Source organism: Theobroma cacao, chromosome 2, assembly GCF_000208745.1.
Source record: "Theobroma cacao cultivar B97-61/B2 chromosome 2, Criollo_cocoa_genome_V2, whole genome shotgun sequence".
NCBI lineage: Eukaryota > Viridiplantae > Streptophyta > Magnoliopsida > Malvales > Malvaceae > Theobroma > Theobroma cacao.
The window spans coordinates 33,398,555-33,424,304 of NC_030851.1; the positions used below are offsets into that span (position 1 = coordinate 33,398,555).

Sequence of the window (25,750 nt, forward strand, 5' to 3'; positions counted from 1 at the left end):
AAAAGATAAATAAGAGAAAGATTGTTGTAAAAGAAATAATAGAAACAGGAAGAAAAGAGAGATATTGAGAAAATGCTTTGCTTGGTATGAAAAATAGCTGTGATACAAAATAAGTGTGAGTGACCCCTTATTTATAGTTGAAGCCCTTTACATATCAATGGCTATTATAATCTCCTATTAAGATACATCTCTAAAATACATTATTTTCTTAATAAATCTTATATTATCACCTAGATAATATCCAGGTGTAGATAGAAAATTTATCACTTATCAAATTTACTCTAATTTGAATTGGTTTAATGTGATAATGTGATGTGTTATACCTATATTTCATGACAAGGATATACTTGTATTTTCATATAATATAGATAAATGAATATATATTGAACCAAATATGATAAGGTGGTTGTATTTTAATTTTACATTCGGTTCAATCCAAAAGCTTAGCTCCAATTCAACTCCACCAAGAAAGGATTCAAAGTTTTGACCAGCAATGCATCCCCAACGGCTCCAAGTAGTAAAACATAGAGATATTTGATATTCCTTTGACCTCCCTCGGCCAACCCTACCTGCCTTCCTTCCCCCATTCTCACTTTTGACACCCTTTTACCTCACACTTCCTCTTTATAGCCGTTGCACTCCCCTCTTTGTTCAGCCCCTAACACCAACGCAAAAATGAAAAAAACCCCTTCACTTTCAGCACAGCTTCACGAGAAACCTGACAAAGAACCGCCCCCACGAGCTTCACCTTCTTCTTCCAAATGTTCTCCAAGCCACTCTCTTCTTTCTTGCTCTTTGAAACGGAAAAGACCGCCTAAGATTGAGATCCCAAATGTCTTGCAAGAAATCCAAGCCAACACCCTGAAAGTTAAAGATGTTACCCCTCAAGATGACGCCGTTAGCTTCGGTGGGTTGGGTGTGGGTGTTTTCTCTGTCAAAGGCAAAAAGAAGTTCATGGAAGATACTCACAAGATCGTTTCTTGTTCGCATGGAAATTCAAACAAAGTAATGTTTGTAAACTGGTTGTTGTTATTTTCCTTCTTTATTGTAAAATTCTCAACATTTTTGCTTTTGCAGTGAGCTTCAATGAGCAAAATTTGTTTTTTTTTTTCTTGGTTGCTGATTTGTAGGCTTTTTTTGGCGTTTATGATGGACATGGAGGGAAAAAGGCTGCTGAATTTGTTGCAGAAAACTTGCACAACAATATTTTTAAGATGTTGAAGAATTGTGAAGGAAATGAGGAGAAGGAGGAGGCAGTTAAGGCTGGTTACCTCAAAACAGATGAGGAGTTCTTGAAGCAGGTAACAGCATTGTGCTTACTCTTTTTTTCATTTTTAATGTGATGTCTACGTTTCTTGTTTTCCTTACTTTGCACCTTAGTAGATATCAGTGGTTGGTTGAGTTTCTAAGGAGTTTCTGAGAAGGCGGAGGGGGTCGTGAGTGAGAAGAAGGATCAGGAAACCCGTGACTTTGTCCTTAAAAACTAAATAATACTAGTTAAACTTCTGAAGAATTGGTTCATTAGTTCCTTTGACTTCCAAACTCTTTGTTTATCGATGACCATCTTTATTCAAGTTGAAAGGTAATTGCTTAAAAATTTGTCTTGGTCCTTGGGGATTCTTTGTGCTCGGTCGACAAAAACTGCAATTAATTAGTATGAGGTTTGAGAACATGCCAAAATGGTTTAGTAGTTTGAGAATTGAAGGATGATGATTAATAAACATCAATTAACCATTTTAGCTTTGAATTGAATTTCTTGCAGCCTTGGCTAAGGGTATTCTCATTAAAATTTGTTGTGTTAGATGCGATTGGTTTTGTTTTTACTATGCAGAATATGATGGTTGTAGCTTCAGTCTGATGTTAGTCATGAAAGACAATAGCTGAGACTTTTACCAATTAGGGATTTAAACTCCACATTGTCATGCGACACCATCTAGTCAATATTCTCATAATATTGCTGCTGAGTCTTGAGTGGTAAACCTTCATGAGTTGCAAGTAATTTAAGTACCTCTACAAGACACAGGATTTTTTGAGTCATTCACTTTCAGCTGAAACCCCTTTGAAGTATCACATCCCAAGCATCAGGTTTTGATAATTGCTAGGCTCTATGTGCAGAAAGAAGCAGGTTAGATCTGGCTAATACCTGTAGACCTTTTCTAAGATTGGAACATGTAAGGCACGTGTCTATGAACACAAACAAACATTGACTAGATGGTGTAACTGTCAGATCAATTGACTGATGAACTGTTCTAGGCTTATAAGAATCTGCCTTCATACTGATTATTTATTGGCTAGATAGGTAAATTATAGTTTAACAAATTTAAGGATCAGCCAGATAAAATCAGAAAATGAATGTGTTTGGCTGAGAATATGCAACATTGTACATAAAATCTAACCAGCAAGTTGAGTATTGTCTATGAGAGTATACCAACTGGGGCTTGAGTGAATTATAATTGAAACTACATTGGGCAAGTCCTTGTATATTTGCATGAGGAACCTGCTAAGAGGGCATCAGGGTGTCTGGCACAAAGATGTATCATTATGCTTACTAGAGATTTTTGTCTTTGTCTTTTTTATATTGCAGAAATACTTAATTAACTAGTTGGAACAATGCAGGATGTAGCCAGTGGTACCTGCTGTGTCACAGCAGTAATAGAAGGTGAGGACATTGTTGTGTCAAACTTGGGAGATTGCAGGGCTGTGTTGTATAGAGGAGGAGTAGCTGAAACGCTTACAACAGATCATAAAGCAGAACGAGAGGATGAAAGAAAAAGGATTGAGAATAAGGTGCCTTTTTTGTAATTTTTTTTCTCATCCAACCTAATATATAATCTTAAGTTAGGAGCTAAGTTTCTTTCTGACTCGTTCTATTGATGTTGGAGCATAGGGAGGATATGTTGAGTTTCACCGAGGAGCTTGGAGAGTTCATGGAATACTCTCTGTGTCTAGAAGTATTGGAGATGCCCATCTGAAGCACTGGGTACTGGCTGATCCTGACACGAAAATTCTTCAGTTGACTCCAGATATGGAGTTCCTTGTTTTGGCTTCTGATGGTCTTTGGGAAGAGGTAAGAAAAGAAATGCTTATTTGACAGAAAAAGCAGAGACTTATTCAAGCACAGGAGTTCCATGCGATGACTATACATAATTGTTTTTGAAAAACATTTTAGAATTCACTGCATTTAACATGTAACTAATTTTTTTTTACAGTACATTCCTGCAGTTGGTTTGGCTCTTCTGCTCAATGCATTTGTATGCCTTGTTTTTTCTTATTACGTAAACATTTCATCTTTTAGCGGATGGGATGGACTGCATAAGCACTTAACTGGAGAAAGGTAAAGATGGTCAATCAGTGAAACTGCACAGCATTTCCTCGGCTAGGTGGTGAAAATGTTAAGTGCAGAGAGGTTGCTTGAAATGTTTGTTTGATAGCATCTCTTTACTCTCCCCTTCCCCAAAACCAAGGCTTAATGTTATGTAGCTTTTTATCTGGGGAGCTATTAACTAATTCTGAATAAGCATTAGATGTTGCATAAGGGAAATTGTCTATGCTAGCTATTCTCTTTTATTTTGGTGCTACAGCATTGCTCTGTATTTACAGCATCATTAGCGAGGTCATGGTAAAAAACTAGATATTTGATCCATATTTCTGTTGAGGCAGTTGTAATTTGAATTACTTGATTGTTGAATTTGATCTCTGACTTTATCATCAGGTTAGCAGCCAGGAAGCTGTTGATATTGTGGCACGACTATTGTCTGGAAAACGACTGGGTGCTGCTGGAGGTCTTAGTAATGAACATGATGAGGATTTTGGCTGTGTGAATGTAAGTCCGTCAAAAATAAGAAGAGTTTCACTGGTTAAGCAGCAGAAGGAGACCAGTCAGTCACCAAGATACAAGAAGAACATTGATAGCTGGAAAGATAATGAAAGTCCGTCAAAAATAAGAAGAGTTTCACTGGTTAAGCAACAGAAGGAGACAAGTCAGTCACCAAAATACAATCAGAAGATTGATAGCTGGAAAGATAATGAAGATGACGTTGGTTGTGAAAATGGAAGTCCACCATCGAAGTTACGAAGAATTTCCTTGGTCAAGCGGATAAGCATGAAGCCTGAGTCTCCTAGTCAAGAAAACACCAGTTTTAAGAAGGGACCATCATCTGCTGGTCTTATGGCTGCTTGTAAGGAGCTCGCTAGCCTTGCTGTGAGTAGGGGTAGTTTAGATGATATCACCATCATGATAATTGATTTAAATCACTTCGGATGTAACGCTTAATCCTGCAGGTAGTGCAGCTGCTTTTCATTTTTAGTTATCATTGTACAAACTTAATGATGAGTATCATAATACCATGTAGCAGCAGATTTAGCAGACACATCGGTGTACACATTGACCTCCACATAGGAAAACGGAAACCCCGTCTTCGCAGCCTAGAAATTTGTGATGATAAGTTGCTGTCGAGTATTCCTTGCTTCCTACAAGGGCCAAAAATAGAACTCACGGAATCAGATTCCCACAATGATTTCCTGAATTTTGAGGATTTCCAGCCAGCAGCAATATTTGAGTTAACTAAAATATATATATATATATATAGTCACCAGAATAATCATGTTAATATTAACATTCCCTGCCTTCCCAGGATTGCCGTTGCCCAGGACGTCATTGCAATTTGACTGGCTATATATTGAGGATCAGAGTATTGAAAAGGATATTTGCCCCAAATACAATCAGTTCTCCAAGAGTATACACATTGATTTATATAAATAAAAAGGGTAAATTAATTTGAAGAGAATAATGGAAGGAGATGTCTAGCCGTATTCCTTGTTGTCAGACAAATGTGATTGTAATTGAGTGGAAGAATATTTCCTTCCCAGGAGATGTTTGACCTTCGGTGGGCCATTAAGGGCAATCATTAGAAGCTACAATATAGTGATGAGACAGGGTGACTGGAGGTCAGAGGCTGGAGTCCTGTTTACAGCAAGAAGCCACGCCACAAACTTTTAATCTAGGACGACAAGGTCATGCTACTAATGGTCCTTACCAGGACACAATATCTTCTAGCAACTAGTAATACGTATCTGAAGGGCATAAGCCTCAATTAATATAATGCGATGCTTTTCCCAGTGAAAAAAGCTGAGTTTCTGCTTTTGGATTAAAATTCATTTTAGATGTCAATTGGGCGTGGTTGAAACATGAATGAAATGAATCACAACAGAAAGGTTATTCCTGCTCCATCAGTTTTTATCTGAACAACAGTTGCCAGAAATAAAGTTCCATGCTTGCGTTAATAGAATTACTCAATATTGCTTTATCCGGCCTATCTGTACTACCAAATGCTTTTACAGTTTTACTCGTCGTAAGCCAAAAATGGAGAAAGTGACCTACTGAAAAGCCCAGATTTGTTAAGGGTTTTTTTTTTCTGAAAAATAAGTTTTGGTAAATGTCAGCTATGTCTGATGATGCTTACTTTTCTCCTACTAAATCTCTAAACTTATATTAAAAGCTTAAACACTGAAATAAGCAAAAGGGTGTATATATATATATATATATAGGGGAACATTGTAGTAATTTCAAGATTCTTTTCACATAACTATTTAACTTCACTTTGTTCCCTTTTCACCCCCACCCACATGCTCCAATGAAGTCATGACTTTCTTTGTGTACCACACTTTCACATAGCTTCAATCTTCAGTACGGTCGAAAGATGTTTGTCTGCTTTTTACCTTGCATGAAAAAGATAATTTACTCCAGATAAAAAAGCTCATCCTCTATTGAAGCCAAGCTACTTTGAAGAGGGGAAAAAGGTGAGTTTGTTGAAAACAGAAATAAAAGGGAGAAAAAGACTAAAACCTTATGGGGCTTGCGTACGATGCATTAAATGTAAGATATGCTCCTCTCTCTCTTTCTCCCATACCTTACATGGTGACAATCCTTAAGCCTCCGGCTGTACATCTCTAAACCCAATCTTACAGGTGAGATCTTGAGCCATATTTTTCATTTACTTTTATATAAACCAAATAACCAATCAGTCTTCTTAATTTATTTCATCGGACAGACAATCGATCTAGAATCATGCATGATTCAATAGGAATTCCTGCTTGCTTTACATCTAGTGATCAGAGGCAAGCTGATGAGCCAGCCAGCGTAGGCAGATCAGGCCAGAGCGTTTTTATGTCAGTATATCGAACAAAGCTTGCCGGTCAGTGCCGCTTGATTACTGTTACATGGTGCAGGAATTTGTTACTACATGGTCTATCTGTTTCTGTTCAAGGACCTGACGGGGACGAGCATTATAGGTGCAAAGTTGAGCTGAAGCCATGGTATTTCTGGAGAAAACAAGGCTCCAAGCATTTTATTGTTGATGGTAGGACTGTTGATGTGGTTTGGGACCTCAAGGCCGCAAAATTCAATGGTGAGACCGAGCCGCGATCAGATTACTATGTTGCCATCGTTTGTGAAGATGAGGTGGTTTTACTTCTTGGTGATCAAAAGAAAGACGCTTATAGAAAGACAGGTTGCAGGCCATCTCTTATTGAACCGATGTTAGTCTCCAGGAGGGAACATATATTTGGTAAGAGGAAGTTCTCCACAAGGGTTAAGTTTAATGACAAGGGAACCTTTCATGATATCTCAGTCGAATGCAACAATTGCATCAGCAGCAACAGCAGCTCTGATGGGTTTGATCCAGTATTGGAGATAAGAGTAGATGGGAAAGTAGCGATTCAGGTTAAGCACCTCCAGTGGAAATTTAGAGGCAATGAGTCCATTAATGTGGGAAAAAGTGGAGTAGAAGTTTTCTGGGATGTTCACGATTGGCTCTTTGGTTCTGGGCCAAGGCATGGTCTTTTCATATTTAACCCAATTCCATCATCTTCTGTATCGCCATCATCAATATCAGCTCCATCATCCCCTCCAACATCATCATGGACATCGATGCCTGTGTCAAATCAGGAAGTGAATTCTGCATCAGGAGATTATGATAATGCAGCGGGTTCCTCCAAGTTCTGCTTATTTCTATATGCCTGGAAGGTGGAATGAAAATTGTACAGTGCATGGCACATGAGTGGTTCCTTCATACATCATCATTACTATATCATCAACATCATCATCATCATTCATGCATCATTTCCTGTGAATTAAAAGCCGGTCAAACTGATTGAGCTCCCATATTCAAATAGAGAAAAATGAAGGATTAGGCTTTGGTTACCAACATAAGGGCCCAAAGAAAGCTGGAAGATGGCACTGCTGGACAGGATTGGACAGGCCAGATTGGACGACCTTGGAAGTTTTCCAATAATTCTCCAATCTCCAGTACCAATCAAGACTTTGAAATGGTTTTGTAATGTAGTTCATATAGATATATATTTGAAATATATTGCGTGTGGCAACAGGGGGTCAACAGTGTTTATAATGATGTATGAATCCGGCAAAAACAGCTGATATGTAGGATGATATTATGCAGTTGATGGTGATTGAATCACCAATTGGCAAGAGCCCGTGCATACGCATGCGTTTAGTGGAAATGGAAGCTGTTGGTTTTCTCTCTTTTTCAATAAATGGTTGTTGTAGCTTTACATGTGATTTATGGTTACAAGTTTGGAAAGTTATATTAACTAAGTAATTTGATCATGTTTTACTGTTGTGTATATTCACATATACATGTGCCTGTGTCATGTATATATTACCACATGTGAACATGTGTGCATATCGGCACATGTACATGTACATTTGGTTGATCAAACAAAGCAATAGAAACAGAAGAAAAGAAAAAGGAGCATGCATGCGCAGCAGCATCTGCACATGTACATGTATATGTGGTTGATCAAACAAAGCAATAGAAACAGAAGAAAAGAAAAAGGAGAGTGGAGGCTGGCCCATTAACAGCTTGCATGTCACGCGCCATTGTGCAACCTAAAGAGAGGACTTATAAGGAGTTACTATTTTTGGGCCTGGTGGTGGACCAGGCACATAAAAGTTAGGTTCTTCTTACTAGCCAGAAGCAGGCCCAGTAACAAGCCTCCTGGCTCCTACCATGCTGTGGCCTGTGGCTCTTGGCTCTGCAAAAAAGTTGTTTGTTGCCCTTCTTTTTTAAAAGTTTCTTTACAAGATAAAAAGGCATAGTCACATTGGAGAACGATTTCCAGTGAATGGGTTGAGTGGTCCATACTTCCAAAGGCCATTTTCTATGTAATTATTAGTTGCTCTAAATATGCGCCATTGGAGCAATCAATTTTTTCTCCACATGATCTCCTGAATTTTACATATCAATATTACACTTAATAATTTTATATACGATACAATAATACCATACAAAGACGATACGAATTTGAATTGAAGTCTAGGTTCAGGTGTAGGTTTAATAAATATAAGTAACCCAGCCCTTGAATACCTTTATCCTGCCACCTAGCATACCATAGATGATAGCCAGTCTCAAGATCAAATTGCCCCTCTCCTGCTCAGTTTCAGTTCCCCCCACTTAATTTTATCAAATCTAGACTTGCTAATTTTGTATATTATACCATAATATAATATGAATACGATACTAATTTAAGTGAATTTGAATTTAGGTTAATCGTGTTTCGTGTATTAATCGTGTTAATATAATTAAGACACAAATAAATTATGTCTTAACCATGTTAAACTCATTTAACCCGTTTAAGATACATTTAAGACACAATGTTGTTATTTTGTACTTATAACTTGTAATCCATTTATTACTCATTTATTTAATTGTGTAGATAAGTTTATTATAAGGGTAAAACCTATTTATTGATCTACATAAATATTAATATTTTTTCTTTTAATAGTAAAAATATTTTTTAATATTTTTATGATAATTAAAATTTATTGATATTAAATTTTTTATATTTGGTAAATATTATGATATTTATAATTTTTTGTTGTAAATTTGAATAATAAAATCATATTTTACTTGTACATATTTCAATTTAATCATTTTAATTGTGTTAATCATATCATTAATCAAATCAATCGTGTAAACATATCATAAATCATATAAATTTTAATCTTGTTAATCGTATAAAATATCATTGACACGTTTAATAAATATATTAATTGTGTCGTGTCTTGTTACAAATTTACTAAATGTATATGTCTACATATTTAAAATTTTGACACGATTAATTTTCGTGTCAAATTTATATTTATCTGTATAACTATTAATACCTTATGTTTATCTGACATGATTAATACACATATACACAAATGACCAGATCTAATCAAATTAAATGGCTTCATCTCTTTGCTTACATTCCAATCAAATGAAAAGGCTGCATCTCTTTGCTCACATTTAAAAAAGAGAAATGAGCATCCAGGTACATCACCGAAGGCTTTAAACGGAGAAAGCTAATAAATCAAAAGTCATGCGAGTAATTATCCTAATTTGATGATTGAAATTTTACGAGCCAAGGGTGAAAGTTTCAATTACTCATAAATAATGTTGTTCCTTTTTTGTGTCTGAAAACAGAGACCTAGTAGGAAAATGATATCAAGTGATTCAGTGGTCCTGCCTGTTACAAGCTATTCTCAGAGGAAGCGGTTGGTCTGAAAAGGATCCATTGGCGATTTGCTCGAATATCCACTTGTTAGCTGCCTCTGTCAAATGAGTCCCATCCCAGTTAATCCCACTGACAAATATTTACATGAATTCGCTACCAACATCTCTTTGCCATTCACTGTAATCGTGTCACCACAATGTACGAACCTGTTATGGTTATACTTCCCACCATGACCACAACAAGCCACAAGAGGATGCTCAAATCCTGTGAACCACCAAAGAAGAAACGCCAAACTCAATAAGAAACATAAAATACTGTGACCAAAAACTTTTCATGGAAAGAGTACCAAGTTTTTTGGCTTGGCTGATGAGAGTATACTTCACGGTGTAGACATCGACATATGTAATTGCAGCCAAAGGGAGTTCATTCCTTTAATTGGCGCACCACTCTTTTCAGTCCCCCGTTGAAATCATTGAACGGATTGGCGCAACCAAATTTGTCTACTTGGCCTGCATGGACCGGAAAGTGGTCTAGAACATAAGGCAGGCAGCCTACAGGTCCTGTGTAGTGTATCCAAAATGTTCTTCCTCCTTGATAATATAAACCTGCATCGCCACTTGCATCATTGTCATCAACTTTTAACGTTTCCATACTAGCATATGCTTGAGGAGAAATAGCTAATTGTCTTTCCTTGATAGTTTGGTTAAAGAGAGATTTGAACTAGAGTCATCTTAATTTTCTGAAAGAAAGAGGCGTGGTAACCACTCAAACTTTCTTATATTAATTACCTTAAGAATAGAGGAAAACTGGGTCAGTAGGTATGGAACGTATGCCTTGACTACTTGTGTTGTCAAATTAAGTTTGTAGCCGGCGGTGAGATCCTTTTGACCAATGTCAAAGGTGTACAATGCTCGGGGTAAATAATCCTCCTTTGGCAGCAATTTCTCAATTGCCGCGCTCTGCCATGTGAGATTATAAAATGATTGCGATATTGTCAATTCCAGGATTGTTCAATTAACTATACAACAAAGAGATTAGTATATAGAAAAGCGTTTGCACCTTGTTTATTAAAAATCTGAGATCTTCTCCCAGTGAAATTGGATTAAAAGCAGTTTGCCTAATAGTTGCTCCAGCAACCGCAAAATTGGCTCCATGGCTAAAATTTGTGCCGACTGAGGCCAGATAGGCGTTAAGATCAGGTGGTCCTAAGCTTTCAACCGAAAAACAAAGGAAATTAAGTAGTATCTGCATGATGTCAATTGCAAGTTCTTCAAGTCCCAAATTCTTTAAACGAAATGGACCATAAGATGATATCACTTTTTAGTGGACCACCCACGTAAAAAGTGTGTCTGTGTTTCTTTTTTCCCCAACTTTGTGAAACCTCTTCTTGTGATTTGGCAGTACCAGAAATATGTGTTTGTCACATCGAAGTAACATAGATAACACGATTTGAGTAAAGAGTGAAACTTAAATTTACCAATGAAATCAATCAACAAGCGCCCATCACAGTCTCGACCGGCCGGAGCATGGATATGGGTTAGTCGGTTTGGGGGAGGGGTTGATCGGAATGCTACAGAGAGACCGCCAGTGTCAGAATTTGAGTCACCAAAGTTGAAAATGGCTGGAAAACTGCAAGGGGATAAAGAAGTGCTAGGACATGGCAGCCATGAGACTGATGCTAGAAGCAGAAGCACCGCACCAAGAAAATAAATGGTTTGAAGTTATAGAGGCCCATTGGGACAGAGAACTTTCTTTTATTTACTCGTCTAAGTACAAGCAAAATACTTAGTAACTTTAAATGTTAAAAAAAAAATTTCAAGTTTCTCTAAATCTAGTAGTGCAAGGACCACGTTCAAAATTGATACTATTTCAGGTTAATATCGTTTCTGTAGCTGGGTAGGTTCATTACTATTACTAGGCTAGAAGTTAGGCAAGTTTGAGGCGTCTGACAATCATGGGTGCACTGGACAAATGAGCTGGAACAATTGATTGCATAGTTATTAATATTATACTATATATTGTAGAAGGAGAAAAAAATTATTAGCCAATTACGTGTCATCACGTAGATTTAATGATGTCATAACTATGTAATTAATTATAAAATAATTAATTTATTGGTTGGATTATTTTAAAGACATATAGTTAAACCAATTCTCTTATTGATATATATTTATCCCTTGAGATAATTTAAAAATAATATTTAAATTGGACCAATCAAAAAATTAGTTATTGGTCATTCAATTTATCTCTAAATAAATCAAGATAATTTAAAGATAATATTTATATTTTTGACCAATCAAAAAATTAGTTATTGGTCATCCAATTTATCTCTAAACAAATCAAGATAATTTAGAGATAATATTCATATTTTTGACCAATCAAAAATTAGTTATTGGTCATTCAATTTATCTCTAAATAAATCAAAATAATTTAGAGATAATATTTATATTTTGACCAATCAAAATTTAATTATTGGTCATTTAATTTATCTCTAATAATTATATTAATTTAAAGATAAAACTCAAATTGGATTATTTAATTTATCTCTAATAAATTGAGATAATTTAGAAAAATTTAATTATTGGTCATTTAATTTATCTCTAATAATTATATTAATTTAAAGATAAAACTCAAATTGGATTATTTAATTTATCTCTAATAAATTGAGATAATTTAGAAAAATTTAATTATTGGTCATTTAATTTATCTCTAATAATTATATTAATTTAAAGATAAAACTCAAATTGGATTATTTAATTTATCTCTAATAAATTGAGATAATTTAGAAAAATTTAATTATTGGTCATTTAATTTATCTCTAATAATTATATTAATTTAAAGATAAAACTCAAATTGGATTATTTAATTTATCTCTAATAAATTGAGATAATTTAGAGATAATACCTAACTTCGGCCAATCAAAATTCAAGGACTCAAGGTTCGGTCAATCAAAAGACTTTTAATGAGTCATCATGATTTATCTCTAAATAAATTAAAATAATTTAGAGATAATTCAAAGAGATTACATTCTCATCAAAGTCTCTTACCAAACATTATAAATAGGGGGTTCCCCCTAGCCATTTTCATTCATTCAGAGGCATTTGAAGATTGGGAGCATTTGAAGATTGAGAGCATTTTAGAGATCAAGAAGAATAGAAGATTTTTGAAGTGAAGATCAAGCAACAACGAAGTTTGTGATCAAGTGGCAACGAAGTTCGTGATCAAGATATCAAGCGAAGTTCGTGATCAAGATTAAGTCGTGAAGACCCTTGAAGCGAAGATCAAGTGTTGGTGATCAAGACTAAGTCGTGAAGACCCTTGACGCGAAGATCAAGTGTTCGTGATCAAGATTAAGTCGTGAAGGCCCTTGAAGCGAAGATCAAGTGTTCGTGATCAAAACTAAGTCGTGAAGACCCTTGACTCGAAGATCAAGCACGTTCGTGATCAAGACTAAGTCCAAGTTTGCGACTCTTGAAGATAAATTGAAGAAATTAATCAGAGGAATTTCTAGAGATCATCACTCACTTCATCAAATTTTTGTATTTGTCTCATAATTTTTAAGTCAAGAAATTTCGACGAAAAATTTGTGTGTACAAATTTCTGGCACACCTAGTGGGACTATCTCTGCCTTTCATCTTCTTTTTTCAAGCAAATCTCCAAATATCTCTAAGTTGCAATGGCTCCTAAGAAGAATCTCGCCAACAAACCTACTGTCAAGCCTACTAGAGCGAATCCTGCATTCTTTCCAACCTCATCATCAAGTACAGATGTTCCAACACATCCATATGGTACTCGGAGAAAGACAGAAGCTCTTACTAAATTGTATGAGCAAACTCTCCAAGTCCTTAACCAAAATCTTGTGTATGATGTTTCTTCCCCAAGTTCCGAAGAAGTCCCTACCATGCAACTTGCTTCCTCTAAAGGATCAAGTACCAATCAACTCAAGGAATATGATGGCTACTCAAGCAGTAGCTCTGTTTCATCATCCCTTCACCAAAGCTCTTCGTCAAAAGTCGATTCTGGAATGATGGTTGCCATGACCACTGGAACAACATCTCTAGAAGAACAAGTAGCGCTTCTTGCGAAGACTGTGAAATCTCTGACAACAAGCATCAGAGAAAAGGATGAACAAATTGCCTCAATAATGGCAAAAAATTAGTAGCCTTACTGGAAAGGCACCAATGGATCTTGGTCAAATCAACGCCAAGATAATGAGGAGAATTCCACTACGGGGAAAATAATCTCCAACAAAAATCTAATGAAGCAGTCACCAATCAATTGAAGGAACTCATCAAAGAAGCCATCAAGGAACAGGTGGAAAGTGTCACTCAACCTTCATACACATATGCCAAGCCATATTCTCAAAGGATTGATCGCATGAGGATGCCACCAAACTAGCAGCCACCAAAGTTTCAACAATTTGATGGTAAAGGAAATCCTCGTCAACATGTTGCACACTTCATAGAAACTTGTAACAACGTTGGCACTTATGGTGATCTTATGGTGAAACAGTTTGTTCGCTCTTTAAAGGGCAATGCTTTCGATTGGTACACAGACTTAGAGCCTGGGATGATTGATAATTGAGAGCAATTAGAACGTGAGTTCCTTAATCGCTTCTATAGCACTTGACGTGCGGTGAGTATGATTGAACTTACAAGTTTGCGCCAATGGAAAGATGAGCCTGTGATTGATTATATCCATAGGTGGAGAAATCTCAGTCTTAATTACAAAGAGCGACTGTCTGAGTCCTCAGCTCTTGATATGTGCATCCAAGGGATGAATTGGGGGTTACGCTATATTCTTCAAGGCATTAAGCCTAAAACTTTTGAGGAATTAGCTACTCGCGCTCATGACATGGAATTAAGCATGTCAGCTGTTGGAAATCAAGGACCTCCAATGCAAGAGCCAAGGAAAGGTAAGCAAGATCTCCGCAAAGGGGGCAAAGCTTTGGCAGATAAGGGTGAAGGAAAACAGTCTATGACTGTAAATACCAAGCCTATCAAAGTGAATGCCAATTCAAAGAAAACCCAAGAAACAAAGCCTAGTCCCTCACAAGATAAAAAGAAAGTATCTTTGAAAGAAAGACAAGAGAAAAAGTATCCTTTCCCTGACTCAGATATCGCAGGAATGTTGGAAGAACTTTTGAAAGCTAAGCTCATCCAATTGCCAAAGATGAAGCGACCGGAAGAAGTTGATCAAGTAAATGATTCCAACTATTGCAAGTACCATCGTTTAATTGGTCACCCCATTGAAAAATGTTTTGTCTTAAAAGACAAAATCATGGGTTATACCAAGATGGGAAAATTAAGTTTGAAGAAGAAATGGCTATAGCAAATGTAGCATCAACAACAAGCATGCTTTCTCCATTTAATGTGTGGAGCAAGATAAAGTTCGGATCTTTCGACTATGTAATGTTGACTCCGAACGTAAAAGAAACATCAAATCCTCAAGATGATGGGGGCAAAGCTTGTGGCTTTACAAGTAAGGATCCAGACAATGAAGGATGGATCCTAGTTACTCATCAGAGAAAAGGAAAGAAAAATCTTCCCAAGGACATGCAAGCGCCAAAAAGATCCAAAATGGTGAAACAGCCATCTAGGAAGATGATGCTAAAAACAATGCCAAGAAAAATAAGTATAGGCAAGTGTGAAAATTTGATGGTGCAAAAGCCTAGACGACCAATCACTTTGAATAATTTCATGCCAATGCAATTCAAAAATCAAAATCCAATTCCCACATCATGTTTCCAAATCGATGAAGACGTTAGGAATGAAGAAAAAATTAAGTTCAATTCTAATTCCTCTTATGGTGCAGAAATTACATTTTCTGACGAAGACTTATTGTTGGGGTCTACCCCTCATAATCGACCTCTTTTTGTTCAGGGATATAGTCGTGAACAAAAGATCAATCGAATCCAAATAGATGATGGATCTGCTGTCAACTTACTCCCACTAAAAATAATGAAAGAGCTTGGGATTCCTCTTGATGAATTATCGAAAAGTCGCTTGATGATCCAAGGTTTTAATCTTGAAGGGCAAAGAGCTATAGGAAAAGTTAGACTTCAACTTTTCATTTATGATATGGAATCTAATCCATTATTTCATGTGATTGATGCTAACACAACATATAACATGTTGTTAGGGCGACCTTGGATACATCAAAATGGTATAGTATCATCGACGCTTCATCAATGCTTCAAATATTGTAGAAATGGTCAAGTGAAGACAGTCATAGCAAATGTTAAGCCATTTATTACAACAGAGGCACATTTGGCTGATGCTAAGTTCTACTTGGAAAGTACTTTTGTAGAAGAAGTACAATCCAAAGGCGATCAGGGAAATGACGAAGGACAATCATCAAAGGGAAAGGGAAAGAAACCGTCTTCATCTACAAAGGAAAATAATGACCTTATTGAAGGCTTAAAAAATTTGACTTTGCCACTTACTATTTTAGAAGAGTCAAAATTCACTAAGTCTCCATTGAAGGGATTCGTAAGGCCAACAAAAGGGCCATTGGTTGAACATGATGATCTTCCCTCTCAAAGAGCTAATGGTTTCGACCCTAATGCTTATAAGCTTCTAATAAGGGCTGGATACAAACAAGAAGAAGTTTCTAAGTTGGTACATGAGCCTAGTGAACCAACCAAAGAAACTTCACAAGATCTTTCCAAGAATCGTAAAGTTTGGCAAAAAAAGGCAAATGTTGTCAAAGCTACAAAATCAGGGTTGGGATTTACACCCTTAAAGTTGAAGATTCATAAAGAAGCTTTAAGATATATAACGACTGAAGTTGACGATGAGGAAAAAACCCCGGTGGAGTCATATAAACTTTCAATTTTTGATCGTTTGGGCACAGTCACAACTCAAACTTCAGTTTTTGATCGATTAAGCATGCCTTCAAATCGAGGTTCAGTGTTTAATTGTATCAACAAAGATTATACAAAAGGGACTTCAAGAGATCCCATCAGTTCGAGGGTAAAAAGAAAACCTTCACAAAAGAGGAATAAAAAGAGCCTCGTGACATATGAATTAAAATATTTTCATAACATCATCCCTTCATGAATGAAAAGAAAAAGTGAATGCATTGTAACAAATGATGAAACATTAAAGGCTAGAAGGTGCATTGTGATTGTGACTAAACAAGCCTCATCTTTAGAAGAGGAAGAGCAAGAAGAAATAGAGATCTTCACATATAATCACATGTCTATAGTAGAAAGTGATGAAAAATCTGAAGAAGAAGATATCCAAGAAGCTCTTCCGTCATTAGAGGAAGGAAATCGACCTACAATTGATGAATTAAAAGAAGTTAACATAGGCACTACAGAAGATCCTCGTCCAATCTTCATAAGTGCTAGTTTAACTTTTGAAGAAGAAAAATCTTATATTGACCTTTTGACAAGGTATCGAGACGTCTTTGCATGGACTTACAAAGAAATGCCAGGGTTGGACCCTAAAGTCGCTGTGCATCACCTAGCAGTAAAGAAAGGCGTTCGACCCATTAAACAAGCTCAACGACATCTTCACCCTAACTTGATTCCCCAAATAGAGGTTGAGGTCAATAACTCATTGAGGTTGGCTTTATTCGAGAAGTCAAGTACCTTACTTGGATCTCAAATATTGTTCCAGTTAGAGAGAAGAATGGCCAAATTCGAGTTTGTGTGGATTTTCGAGACTTGAACTATGCTTGCCCAAAGGATGATTTTCCTCTCCCTTTGACAAAAATAATGGTGGATGCAACAACTGGCCATGAGGCTTTATCTTTTATGGATGGCTCCTCTGGTTATAATCAAATTCGTATGGATCCAAAGGACGAAGAGCTTACTGCATTTCGAACTCCTAAAGGAATATACTGTTACAAAGTTATGCTTTTTAGGTTAAAGAATGCAGGCGCTACTTATCAAAGGGCAATGCAAAAGATTTTCGATGATATGCTACATAGGAATGTTGAATGCTATGTGGATGATTTGGTGGTTAAGTCCAAAAATAGGGTTGATCATCTTGAAGATCTTTGCCAAGTATTCGAGAGATTGTGTCGATATCAATTGAGGATGAATCCCTTAAAGTGTGCATTTGGAGTATCTTTGGGAAAATTTTTAGGATTCATAGTGCGCCATCGTGGGATTGAAATTGATCAATCAAAAATAGATGCAATCATGAAAATGCCTGAGCCAAGCAATCTCCACGAACTTAAAAGTTTGCAAGGAAGATTGGCTTATATTCGACGCTTCATATTGAACTTGGTTGGTAGATGTCAACCATTTAGTCGATTGATGAAGAAGGATACGCCTTTTGTTTGGGATGAGTCTTGTAGTAATGCTTTTAAAAGCATAAAGTCTTATTTACTACGGTCTCTAGTTTTAAGGGCTCCTACACCAGGACGTCCATTAATCTTCTATGTTGCGGCACAAGAACGCTCTTTAGGAGCACTTTTGGCACAAAAAAATTATGAAGGAAAGGAAAATGCGCTTTACTACCTTAGTAGAACTCTTAATGGGGCAGAATTAAATTATTCTCCCATTGAGAAGACATGCTTGGCATTAATGTTTACCATTAAGAAATTAAGGCACTATTTGCAAGCTCATTCTGTGCACTTAATTTCACGAGCAGATCCCCTCAAGTATCTTATGTCAAAATCAATGTTAAGTGGGAGATTGGCAAAATGGGCTCTTTTGTTACAAGAGTTCGATATCACATATATCCCTCAAAAAGTTGTCAAGGGACAAGCACTTACAGATTTTCTTGCAGACCATCCAATTCCAGATGATTGGAAATTTTTTGAAGATCTGCTAGATGAAGATGTTATTTGCATTGAAATCCTTAGGCCATGGAAGCTATACTTTGATGGAGCAGCTCGACAAGATGGGGCAGGTGCAAGAGTCATTTTTATCACCCTAGAAGGAGAAGTATTGCCTTACGCATTTACTCTCATCAAAAATTGTTCCAATAATGTGGCAGAATACCAAGCCTTGATCATAGGTTTGGAGATGGCAATGGATATGCAAATCACTCAACTTAAGGTGTTTGGAGATTCTAAGTTGGTTATAAACCAAATCCTTACACTTTATGAAGTTAAAAAGCCTGAGCTCTTGCCATATGTCAACTATGTTAAAAAACTTTTGAAGTGGTTTGACAAAACTAGCATAGAACATGTGCCTAGAAAAGAAAATAGGCAAGCAGATTCTTTGGCTAATTTAGCGTAAGCAATTGCCTCACCAAATACAGAATTAAAAATGCATCTTTGCAAGCGGTGGATCATACCACCAATCACTCTAAGTGAAGAAGTCGACGTAGAGTCTAATGTCGTCTCAGTCTTTGAAGTGGGAAAAGAAGATTGGCGACAGTTGTTGATTGACTATGTAGAGCATGGCAAGCTTCATAATGATCCAAGACATAAAATAGAGATAAAATGTCGAGCTCCTCGATTTATTTATTTCAAAGGTATACTCTATCGTCGTTCCTTTGACGGAGTTTTTCTTCATTGTTTAGGAGACGAAGAAGCATACAAGGCTTTACAAGAAGCTCACTCAAGAATTTGTGGGGCGTATCAATCTGGAGCCAAGTTGCACTTCCAAATCGAAAGAATAGGGTACTATTGGCCAACAATGGTGAAGGATAGCATGGACTATGCTAAAAGATGTCAAGCATGTCAATTTCATGCCAATTTCATTCATCAGCCCCTTGAGCCACTCCACCCAACAATTACATCATGGCCATTTGATGCTTGGGGACTCGACTTGGTTGGACCATTACCTAAGAGTTCCACAAGGCATCTCTACATACTCGCAGCCACAGACTACTTTTCAAAATGGGCGGAAGCAGCCTCTTATCGAGAAGTAAAGAAAGAAACTGTTGCTACATTGATTATAACAAATATCATTTATCATTATGGCGTGCCACGATGCATCATAACAGATAATGGAAAACAATTCGCAATGGAGAAGTTATGTGCACAATTTAACTTCAAGCAATATAATTCTTCTATGTACCACGCACCAGCAAATGGGTTAGCAGAAGCTTTTAATAAGACTTTGTGCAAACTTCTCAAGAAAGTTGCTAATCGCATAAAGAAAGATTGGCCAGAGAAAATATGGGAGGCTTTATGGGCTTATTGTACGACATTTCGTACACCTACTCAAGCAACTCCATATTCGCTTGTTTATGGTGTGGAAGCTGTCCTCCCATTAGAGCGTCAAATTCCATCATTGAGAATTGCCATTCAAGAAGGTCTTTCAAATGAAGATAATGTTCGCCAACGCCTTGAAGAACTTGAAGCATTAGATGAGAAAAGGTTGGAAGCACAATAACGCTTGGAATGTTATCAAGCTCGATTATCTAAAGCTTTCAACAAGAAAGTTAAACCACGATCATTCCAAGTGGGAGACTTAGTTCTTGCAGTGTGAAGACCCATAAACACTACACATCGTATGGGTAATAAATTCCTTTCAAAGTGGGATGGACCATATGTTGTTCAAGAAGTCTACACTAACGGCGCATACAAAATTGTTGATCAAGATGGAGTAAGAGTTGGCCCAATCAATGGTAGATTCTTGAAACGTTATTATGCTTGAAGGTCAAATGCTCCTTAGCAAGAGCTTAAACTGCATCAAAAAAAAAAGCCTGCTAAGTTGAAAATCCTTAACAAGACGACTTAGGCAAAATTTAAGGCAAAAAAAAAAAGCCTGCTAAGTTGAAAATCCTTAACAGGATGATTTAGGCAAAAAAAAAAAAAAACGCTTGCTAAGTTAAAAATCCTTAACAGGACAATTTAGGCAAAAGTTAAGGCAAAAAAAAAATATGAACTACGTTATGACTTGATCCTTCTTTGTATTAGGAGGTACGTAGGCAGCTTGGTTCCATTGCCAAGTTCAGTCACACCAAAAAAAAAAAAATCTCTTGCATCAAGCATGGCTCAATTCTTTATGATGATGAAGCTACCAAGATAAAACATCGAAGAATAAATCAAACGTACTATTGAAGGATGGTTCAAGGCCAATAAATTTACAAATTTGTCCAAAGTATTCTTTAACTATGTTCTTCAACGAGGCTGAATCAACAGTTTTGCTATGGGAAGAAATAACCTCTTCTTCATATCTTCATTCTTGGAGACAATGAAAAAATCTTTGTAATCCTTGAAGTATACCATGGTGAAATTAAATTGTGTGCTATTTTAAAGAGCACCTCCCAAGGATTAACAAGTGCTATTATAAAGAGCACCCTCCAAGGATAATAAATTGTGTGCTAGAATAAAGAGCACCTCCCAAGGATCAATAAGTGCTATTATAAAGAGCACCCTCCGAGGATAATAAATTGTGTGCTATTATGAAGAGCACCCTCCAAGGATTAATAAGTGCTATGATAAAGAGCACCCTCGAGGAAAATAAATTGCGTGCTATTATAAAAAGCATCACTTTAAATTGCTGCCAATTTCTCTACTTCAATTTGAGCTTGATTTGATTATAGACTGATAAGTTTGAGATTTAACTGTCAATAAAATATCAAATTATTAGTCTAAAACAACAATTTACAAAAAAAAAAAGTTGAAGCAATAAAAAAAAAATCATGGCAACGTTGGATTTCCTTGGCATGGCAATTTACGATTGTACGTACAGGAAATTGATGAGAACATATTGACCAATTCTTGGCCTCCTGAATGTTTGCCTATATTCATGTAATGTGGCAAGATGAATGGTGGTTTGGCATGGCAATGAAGACAAGTGGCGGCTTGCATATCAATTGAAAGAAATCATGGCTAATATAATTTTCTTTCCTAAGTGTGTAATGTGGCAAGATACAAAGTGCATGAGCCTTGTAAATGTGGCAAAAGGATGATGTAACGTGGGCATTAGTCAATTGTTTAAATCTTGGCTTAGTTGTATAACATGGCAAAAACATGAGGATTAAAAGACTTTAGCCAATTCTTGGCTCCCTTTTGGCTTTGTAACGTGGCAAGTGGTGGCTTATCATGGCAATTAGATAAATGGTGGCTTGCATGCTTTTAACATGGTAATTAAAACAAGTGGCGGCTTGTAGCTTGGGAATTGGAATAAATGGCAACTTGCAAGATTTTAGCATGCAAAATAACGAGAGTTGCATAATTAAAAAAGCCCATACGCAGGTGAATTCTATTGCCATGTTAATAAAGGGAAGAGAAAGAAAGGACGACATACCTTATAATTTTGAGAAGATGAAAAAATCGGTCTTGCTTGCTTATGGAATATCCGTAATGCTCAAGTTGATTTTGATGTGCAGGAAATTGACCAGGGAATTCCGTTTTTATAGAGTAAAAAGACAATCCTTGTTGATTAAGGAATGTAATCCTAATTGCAATATACTTCTTTAAATAGTTTTATTGCAATATACCTCTTTCAAAATTATAGCCTTATTGCAATATACTTCTTCAAATAGTTTTATTGCAATGTACATCTTCCAAGATTATAATTCTTTTACCAATGAGCAAGCATAATTCAAATTTAATTTGGATTGCAAGTATACCAAGACACATTAGGATTTTAAGAAATCCTAGAAATTTTAAAATTTCAAGACTTGTCCACTTGTCACATTCAAAATCATGTGTGAACAAGTCTTTAGGGGGCATTTGTAGAAGAGAAAAAAATTATTAGCCAATTACGTGCCGCCACGTGGATTTAATGATGTCATAACCATGTAATTAATTATAAAATAATTAATTTATTGGTTGGATTATTTTAAAGACATATAGTTAAACCAATTCTCCTATTGGTATATATTTATCCATTGAGATAATTTGAAAATAATATTTAAATTGGACCAATCAAAAAATTAGTTATTGGTCATTTAATTTATCTCTAAATAAATCAAGATAATTTAGAGATAATATTCATATTTTTGACCAATCAAAAAATTAGTTATTGGTTATCTAATTTATCTCTAAATAAATCAAGATAATTTAAAGATAATATTCATATTTTTGACCAATCAAAAATTAGTTATTGGTCATTCAATTTATCTCTAAATAAATCAAAATAATTTAGAGATAATATTTATATTTTGACCAATCAAAATTTAATTATTGATCATTTAATTTATCTCTAATAATTATATTAATTTAGAGATAAAACTCAAATTGGATTATTTAATTTATCTCTAATAAATTGAGATAATTTAGAGATAATACCTAACTTCAGCCAATCAAAATTCAAGGACTCAAGGTCCGGCCAATCAAAAGACTTTTAATGAGTCATCATGATTTATCTCTAAATAAATTAAAATAATTTAGAGATAATTCAAAGAGATTACATTCTCATCAAAGTCTCCCACCAAACATTATAAATAGGGGGCTCCCCCTAGTCATTTTCATTCATTCAGAAGCATTTGAAGATTCAGAGGCATTCGAAGATTGGGAGCATTTGAAGATTGAGAACATTTCAGAGATCAAGAAGAATAGAAGATTTTTGAAGTGAAGATCAAGCAACAACGAAGTTCGTGATCAAGCGGCAACGAAGTTTGTGATCAAGATATTGTGTTCGTGATCAAGATTAAGTCGTGAAAGCCCTTGAAGCGAAGATCAAGTGTTTGTGATCAAGATTAAGTCGTGAAGACCCTTGAAGCGAAGATTCGTGATCAAGACTAAGTCGTGAAGACCCTTGACGCGAAGATCAAGTGTTCGTGATCAAGATTAAGTCGTGAAGACCCTTGAAGCGAAGATCAAGTGTTCGTGATCAAAACTAAGTCGTGAAGACCCTTGACTCGAAGATCAAGCACGTTCGTGATCAAGACTAAGTCCAAGTTTGCGACTCTTGAAGATAAATTGAAGAAATTAATCAAAGAAATTTTCAGAGATCATCACTCACTTCATCAAATTTTTGTATTTGTCTCATAATTTTCAAGTGAAGAAATTTCGACGAAAAATTTGTGTGTACATATATATATATATATATATATATATATATATATATATATGATATGCATCATATGATACATTATAGTATAAATTTAAAATAATATAAATTAATATGTTATAGCGTATTTATTTAAATATAAAAAATATATCATACGATATACGATATGTACATAATATACAATACATGTATACCGTATGATGTAATACGATTATTAATTTTATCTTACTCAATTATTAGAAATTTATTTATTTATCCACTTTCTTTTAGTTGAAATATTAAAAATAATTTCTATGAGTATCAATATCCAATATTTAGACAAAAAAATATTTAAAAAAATTGAATTCACCCATTTCAACCTGTTAAACGTTTTTTTTATTTTTAATTAATAACTTGATATGAAAAATACATATCTTATTTAAAAATATATATTATTAAAGAGTATATTAAGATTTTAAATTAAAATAATCATCTTTTCAATTTATATCATATAATCCTCAATTTAATTAATGAATATAACATTTTTAAAATTTTTTTTATTTTATCTGTATGCATGATATTTATAATTAATTTTAAAAAAATTTACCATATTTTATTATAAAATACGGAATTTAATATTAAAAAAAGAATTTCATATTGTTTTGATTTAACAACTATGATTGATAGTAATAAAATGCTCCATCTACCAACAAAATAAATATTGTTTTAAAAAGTAATATTAGAAATAAAAATTTTGGCTTTTGTGAACATAATGGGGCAATTTTGTCTATTTGCATTAACTTTTTATCTATTAGAAGAACAGAAAAATATGAGTTATGAGTTTTTGAATTGGTGATCATTTGAACAAATTGAGTTAATTATCTTACTCACCTTAAATTTAGATTTCAATCGAAGACAAATCTGATAGAAGTACTAATTTTTTATTAAATCGCATGATTAATATCTTATTTTTATAGTATAATTTGTCGAAATTTTTTGAGTTTCTATCATTTCAGTTAACTTATAAAATGTTGATATCAATCTTTGTAAAAATATTGTTTTTTATATTTAAACTATATTTATAATTTTTAAAAAAATCTATATATATATATTTATATAAAATTAGGATCAAAATATTCATAAAATCAGCACCTTTTTTCTTTTTTCTGAAATAAGATTCAGCAAAACACATACATGAGCAAAGCATCAATTTGTAGGTTTCTAACTTGCATGCTCCTTGTTATTTCAGAATGGACAATTTGGGAATCCATTTCTATTGCCACCTTCTCATATTAAAATTGTGCATTCACACGCGTTGCATTCTGCGGCCAAATCATCTTGTCCCTTCCTCCATTCTAACATGCTGGGATTGCTTTAATGGCCTGCATAGCGGCTTGTGGAAGACTTGATACTTTCCATACTTCCTGTTCCCTTATTCATTATTCTACATTAAAACTGATTAAGAGAAATGCCAATAAGGCAGCTGATACTGATTAGGTAGCAGCTCAATTTGGCAAGGAAATACACGCAATAGGTTGGGTTAGGCAACTCCATCCTCCTTGTGCTTGTTCTGGGTAGGGACGGGTTGCCAGCACCTTCTAAGGTGTTTATTTCTGTTTCAGGCTCAACATTTGAGAAATATGTTTGTTGCTTCTTTAATCTTCTTTTTATATATAATGTACTTGAATTTAGTTTTGCCATTAAATATGAGTGTTTCCACCTGAAAGAAAATTAAAAGCACAAAATACAAGATTTAATAATCAGAATAGTTGGCTTGTCGTTTGGTATTTTATTATTTTATTATTTTATGATTTCAATAAAATGAATATTAAATTATTAAGAAAAAAACATTATTGTGTTTGATATAAATGAGAGAACACTGATTAAATGTGGTTTTAATTTTTAGAATTGTCTTTATATATCAAAATACAAATTTAATATATTTGTTACTTATTAATAAAATAATTTTATGTATAAAAATTATAAATTTAATACACGTGTATGTCAAGAGATATTCATGGATTGGATCGAGAGGTATTGATGGGTTGGATCGAGCCTGTGGAGACTTTCTTTTTTAAACTGTCAAGCTTGAGTTGGGTTTGGTTCACCAATTTAACTATTATTTTATTACTAAAGTAATAATATATTATGTCATATTAATAGTTTAAAATATTTGTCACAGAATTACAGAATTTGTTACATGAAATGATAACAAAATGATGTAAATGGCCAATAAAAATGGTATTTTTTTTGTAAATTACTGATTTTTTCTAAGCTTTGTTAGAAAGTTATTTAATATGTTGCATGAAAATAAAACAGAACCTTGTAAATGAAAAAGAAAATAAAAGTAGAGTTATTTAATACACTACCTCCATTTTCAGC

General features: G+C 34.9%; 1 protein-coding gene and 1 pseudogene across 1 annotated transcript; one reads left to right on the forward strand and one right to left on the reverse strand.

The window, feature by feature from the left end:
* On the forward strand, window positions 544-7,624 carry LOC18609582. Its single transcript, XM_007044764.2, is given in 6 exon segments — window positions 544-1,005; window positions 1,131-1,301; window positions 2,617-2,787; window positions 2,888-3,067; window positions 3,713-4,262; window positions 6,084-7,624. Coding segments are annotated over 6 exon segments (2,352 nt in total). The 5' UTR covers window positions 544-675; the 3' UTR covers window positions 7,034-7,624.
* LOC18609584 lies at window positions 9,230-10,293 on the reverse strand (annotated as a pseudogene).